The 6,418-nt window shown below is 30.7% G+C and overlaps 1 protein-coding gene across 1 annotated transcript; it reads left to right on the top strand.

Moving 5' to 3' along the window:
* Window positions 1-2,339: 2,339 nt before the first annotated feature.
* On the top strand, window positions 2,340-2,753 carry LOC136033604 (T-complex protein 1 subunit eta-like). The gene has a single exon (XM_065714395.1). It carries the CDS (start codon window positions 2,340-2,342, stop codon window positions 2,751-2,753), a length of 414 nt encoding a protein of 137 aa, XP_065570467.1.
* The last annotated feature ends 3,665 nt before the right edge of the window (window positions 2,754-6,418 follow it).

The following is a 6,418-nucleotide window of genomic DNA, read 5'->3' as shown; positions in this document are numbered from 1 at the left end:
TGAGGGGGCTCACCCCTTGTCAGATCCTCGCTCTTTACACTAACGCTTAAATTTTGTCCCAATTCATTAAGAATGACCCCAGAATCACAAAAGCCGTAGAATAAATAGTTGAAACTACTAAAAATACTTTAGCGTAAAGAGCGAGGTATTAGGAGGAGGTGAGCCCCTCAAATGGGTAATAATTTCTGTTCAAGTTTTAATGCTGCTCCTTACTTCCAGCTGAAAGAACTTTTTCATATTTATTTTTTCATTGTTTTTTTAAATAATACTAGTAAATCCTGCGCTCCCTTCCCAACACTTCCCAATAACCATTGCTATATGTAAGCACTGGTCAAAGTTTGTAACTTGTTGCCCCTCCCACGGGGACTGTGGGGGTGTAAGTCGTCCCCAAAGACATAGTTATAAGGCTCTTCGACTACTCTGAATAAAATGGCTATCTCAGAATTTTGATCCGTTGACTTTGGGAAAATATTTAGCATGGGAGGCCTAGGTGCCTTCCAATTTTTTTGGTCACTTAAAAAGGGCACTAGAACTTTTTATTTCCGTTAGAATGAGCCCTCTTGCAACATTCTAGGACAACTGGGTCGATACGATCACCCCTGGGAAAATAAAACAAAAAAAAACAAGAAAAGAAAAAAACAAATAAACACGCATCCGTGATCTGCCTTCTGGCAAAAAATACAAAATTTCACATTTTTGTAGATAGGAGCTTGAAACTTCTACAGTAGGGTTCTATGATACGCTGAATCTGATGATGTGATTTTCGTCAAGATTCTATGACTTCTAGGGGGCGTTTCCCCCTATTTTCTAAAATAACGCAAATTTTCTCAGGCTCGTAACTTTTGATGGGTAAGACTAAACTTGATGAAACTTATATATTCTAAATCAGCATTAAAATGCGATTCTTTTGATGTAGGTATTGGTATCAAAATTCAATTTTTTAGAGTTTTGGTTACTATTGAGCCCGGTCGCTCCTTACTACAGTTCGTTACCACGAACTGTTTGATTATATGCTCAAACTAAATTAGAGATACATTTTCTTTATGCAACAAGAATATAAGACGAGTTAGACACGTTAATTTTTTGGACAATAATATTTACTAAGAATGTCTTTTGGGATTTGGGAATAAACATAGTAAAAGCAATTTTCGTCTTTAACAAGTGAATGGCATAATCAAAAAATTAGATTTATCTAATTTAAAAGAACTAAACCAGCAAAATTCTATGACAATAGTTCATTATAGATTAATAGTGATTAAACAGAAATTAAAAATTATATAAGAAGATTGAAAATATAACAATTAATGCTATATAATCTAAATTATTAGAAATATAAATTCAAAATTGTATTTTTTTTTAATTAAAATGAATTTTTCAGAATCATGTTAACCTTGCTGAAGACATTCTAATCTATTTTTAATATGTTTAGTAAAATGAAATAAAAATTTTCTAGGTATTAATTTTAATATACCTCGCATATAATTCAGACTTATTCAATTGTATGATAAAGATTTTGATTTAGAAAATGGTGTAGCATTACACACATATAGGAATAGCACAATAAGACAGCTCAAAATAATCTAAGAAATAGAATCTATAAACATTAAAAATGACAATATTTATCTTATCGTGCAAAAACATGGTTAAATTTGTATGCTGAATAGAAGAAAAAAATCATTTTAAATGATTTAAATGATTGAAGAATGTACAATTTTTTTTATTTAAAAAATAATAAATTAAAAATAAGTCTAATAATAAAAAATATCATAAATTCTTTAAAATAATTTTATTAGTTAATTTAAAAATTTTACCCTATGGTTCAAGCTGAAAAGATCACAGACACAAGAGAAGGCGAACCACAACTTTTATCGAATATAGAAGCTTGGAAAGCTGTTACAGAATATTTAGCAGCAACTTTGGGTCCATTTGGAAGTGACAAAATTTGAGTATTTAAAACCAATATTCTTATAACCAACGATAGAGCAACAATCTTGAAAAAGAAAAACTTTGAACATCCTGCTGTAAAAATTCTTACCTTAATTTTTAATAATCAAGATTAATTTATTGGTGATGGTACGGCAAGTCTGCTTCTTCTTGCATCAGAATTCCTACAAAAATTAAAAACTTTAATTAAAGATGATTTTCTGATAGATGAAATTGTTGACTCATTGAACAAAATAAAAGAGTTTAGTTTAGATAATCTTGACAAACATAAATTGGAATATCAAGAAGACTTTTTGTATAAGGTTGCCAGGACTGCTTTGAATAGTAAAATATTAAAATATCACAAGGAACATTTTGGTAGAATCGTGCTTGATGGAGTGAAAGATATAGAAGATATGAATTTATTGGGTATTAAAAATGTTCCCGGAGGAAATATCAAAGAAAGTTTTCTTGTAGAAGGCATTGCGTTTGAAAATTGCTTTACTTATGCAGGATATGAACAACAACCTAAAAAGATTAACAATCCTAAAACTACTTGTCTTAATCTTGAATTGGAATGGAAATCTGAAAAAGAGAAAGTGGAATTAAGAATCCATTCGGTTGAGGAATATGAGGAATTTTCGGATGCGAAATGGAAAATTATAAATGACAAGTTAAACTTAATTATTCAGTCAGGTGCCAAGGTTGTTTTAAGTAAATTACCAATAGGAGATTATGCTACTCAATATTTTGCCAAACATGATATATTTTGTGCTGGAAGGGTTGACGAAAATGATTTGAAAAGAATATCAGCCTTTTATAACAAGTAATGTATCGTATCTTAAGGTGTGTGAATGTGATTTATTTGAAGAGCTTCAGGTGGGCAAATCTAGATTCAATTTTTTAAAATCTTCAAAAAAGCTAATACAATCACTCTTTAGAGGAATTTGAAAGAAGTATCCATGATTTTTTGATGGTAATGAGGAACAAAATTAAAACAAAGGAAGTTCCTTGTGGGGATGGATCTGTAGAGATACAATTAAGTGCGATGGTTAGGTGAGAGAAGGGAACGAATGTCAAGGTAAAAATTTCTTAGTCTACTCGTGTACAGCTCAAGCATTGGAGGTAATACCATTTATTTTAGTACAAAACTTTGGATTAGATGGCATATCAGCCCTTAAATTGCTTAGAAAAAGACATAAATGAATGAATTTTGGTTTGGAATTTATTCAGAAAAACTGATTTCTGATGTAAGATTAAAATGTGTCTATGAACCCGTAGAAGTCAAAAGAATCATTATTAGAACATCCTTCGCTGCAGTCATTCCTTTAATTCAGATTGATATGACCATTTTAACTCGTACTAAACATGAATATATATCTTTAGTTAAAATAATTTATTTTATTTTTTAAAAGATTACTAAAAATGGTTTATATCAATTTTGAATATTCCAGATAAATTTATGTAGAAATCGCTAATATTAATTTTCATCGCATTTTCTATTTATTAACTGATGTTTTCAGTTTAAAACAAAATAGGAAAATTTACAAAATATTATTTTATTTTCCATAAAAATGTAACCTTATGATTTAAATTATTAGTTTAAATGGAACAACTTAATAAGAGAATATCATAAATTTATTTTATTTTACCCATTAAATTCACTTTTTTTATTTAATTTTATTTAAGAATACAAAGATTCTTATAAGGTGTAACCATTGTCTTTAAATAATAGTAAAGTCAAACTGAACTTTTTTTTATCTTTAATATTTTTATTTTATTTGTGTTGTATTAAACACATTAGGTGTGTGAAAATTTAGAATAAAATTTGCAATTTTTTTCTATGCATAATGCAAATTATCTAAAATTCTTTTAAATAAAAGCTCAGTTGTGTTTAATAAAAGATTAAAAATTCTTGTAACAACCGTAAATGACAAAGAAAAATAACAAAATTTTAATAATATAAAATTTAAAGGTAAAATAAACAAACCCTTAATGTATTGAAAATCAAATTTTATATTACTGAAAACCTTAAAAAGATCGTACTTTAAAACTCTGGAGACACAACTTAAATTTTATGTTACTCGTGTTGTAAGAGCCCAAATTTAGATGATGATTGACAGATTAATAATAACAATTTAACATTGATATGATTGGAAAGTTTATTTCCAATTAGAAGCTATCTCGAGAAAGTTGAAAACAATGGGCTAGAAATAAATAAAGATTTAAAAGACAACAGATTGTATTAATTTTTTTCAACATTTCTAAAAGAAAAATGACAATTCTTAGTAGAAGAGTTTTACATAAATTCAATGTTATACTTGCTTACTACTGAAAGAAAAATTTAAACAAGTAATTAATTAATGTGATAACTTAAGAATCATGAAAAAGGAAATATAATTGAAATATAAATAATCATGTTGTGGCAAGACCACACAAGTTCTATCTTCTAACGTATATTCAGGAAGTATATTCTAACGTATATTCTAAGTAATCTGTGATTCATCTTTTTTGTTTTTGCAAATATTGCGATTCATGTGTTGTATTGTTAAGTAAGAAAACAACACCAAAAATAGTCATTTTTAGAGTCTAAACTTTTTGTATAGTATATTCTAACGTATATTCACGGAACCGCTCTACCTGGGCGAACAATTTCTGCTCAGAGGCCTAGCGAGTCATTTCTAGGTAATATGTGGTTCTTCTTTTTTGTTTTTGCAAAGATTGCAATTCATGTGTTGTATTGTTAAATAAGAAAAAAATACCAACAACAACAGTTTTTTTTAGAGTCTAAACTTTTTGTATCGTATATTCTAACGTATATTCAGGGAACCGCTCTACCTGGGCAAATAATTTCTGCTCAGAGGCCTAGTGAGTCATTTCTAGGTAATCTTTGGTTCTTCTGTTTGTTTTTGCAAGGATTGCGATTCATGTGTTGTATCAAACAGTTCGTGGTAACGAACTGTAGTAAGGAGCGATCCGGCTCAATAGTAACCAAAAGTCTAAAAAAATGAATTTTGATATCAATAGCTACATCAAAAGAATCGCATTTTAATGCTGATTTTAAATATATAAGTTTCATCAAGTTTAGTCTTAGCCATCAAAAGTTACGAGCCTGAGAAAATTTGCCTTATTTAGGAAAATAGGGGGAAACACCCCCTAAAAGTCGTAGGATCTTGACGAAAATGAAACCATCAGATTCAGCGTATCAGAGAACCCTACTGTAGAAGTTTCAAGCTCCTATCTACAAAAATGTGGAATTTTGCATTTTTTGCCCGAAGACAAATCACGGGTGCGTGTTTATTTGTTTGTTTTTTTGTTTTTTTTTGTTTTTTTTCCCCAGGGGTCATCGTATCGACCAAGTGGTCCTAGAATGTCGCAAGAGGGCTCATTCTAACGGAAATGAAAAGTTCTAGTGCCCTTTTTAAGTGACCAAAAAAATTGGAGGGCATCTAGGCCCCCTCCCACGCTCATTTTTTTCCCAAAGTCAACGGATCAAAATTTTGAGATAGCCATTTTGTTTAGCATAGTCGAAAATCATAATAACTATGTTTTTGGGGATGACTTACTCCCCCACAGTCCCTGGGGGAGGGGTTGCAAGTTACAAACTTCAACCAGTCTTTACATATAATAATGGTTATTGGAAAGTGTACAGACGTTTTCAGGGGGATTTTTTTGGTTTTGGGGGTAGGGTTGAGGGAGGGGGCTATGTGGGAGGATCTTTCCTTGGAGAAATATGCCATGGGGGAAAAAAATTCAATGAAAAGGGCGCAGGACGAATCTGGTCACGTTAGAAAAAAACGTCAAATTAAGAGCTTAATATATAATGCTGGGTGTTCGGAGCCTCTCTATTATGGAGTATAATTTGAAAATAACACAACTATACGAGCGATAAAACATATATACCACAACCATAACTACTGCTAAGAGATAACACAACTATAAAGCGAAAACAGGTGAAAACTAACGGGAAAATAAACGAACTAAGAGGTGGAAGGGGCCCAGAGAAAAACTATAATCCTTTTTCAATTTTGAGCCTAACTTCCCCAAAGGAGTAATAATGTCAGAAGCCCCGAAATACCGAATTATTTTCTTTTCAAACAGTTCGTGGTAAGGAACTGTAGTAAGGGGCGACCCGGCTCAATAGTAAACGAAACTCTAAAAAACGGAATTTTGATGCTAAAAGATACATCAAAAGATTCGAATTTTTACGCTGATTCTAAATATTAAGTTTCAATTAATTTAGTCTTTGTTATCAAAAGTTACGAGCCTGAGAAAATTTGCCCTATTTTGGAAAAAAGGGGGAAACATCCATTAAAAGTCATAGAATCTTAACGAAAATCACACTATCGCATTCGGTATATCAGAGAACTCTATAGCAAAAATTTCAAGCTCCTATCTAAAAAATATGGAATTTTGTATTTTTTGCCAGAAGACAAATCACGGGTGCGTGTTTATTTATTTGTTTTTTTTTTTTTTTCCCAGGGGTCATCTTATC

The sequence above is a fragment of the Artemia franciscana genome, chromosome 1 (genome assembly GCF_032884065.1).
Source record: "Artemia franciscana chromosome 1, ASM3288406v1, whole genome shotgun sequence".
Lineage (NCBI taxonomy): Eukaryota > Metazoa > Arthropoda > Branchiopoda > Anostraca > Artemiidae > Artemia > Artemia franciscana.
This window is presented reverse-complemented; position numbering and strand designations above follow the sequence as displayed.

What these genes read in the sequence shown, in the direction of transcription:
- LOC136033604 (XM_065714395.1), top strand. Translation starts at nt 2,340, where the DNA reads ATGAATTTATTGGGTATTAAAAATGTTCCCGGAGGAAATATCAAAGAA.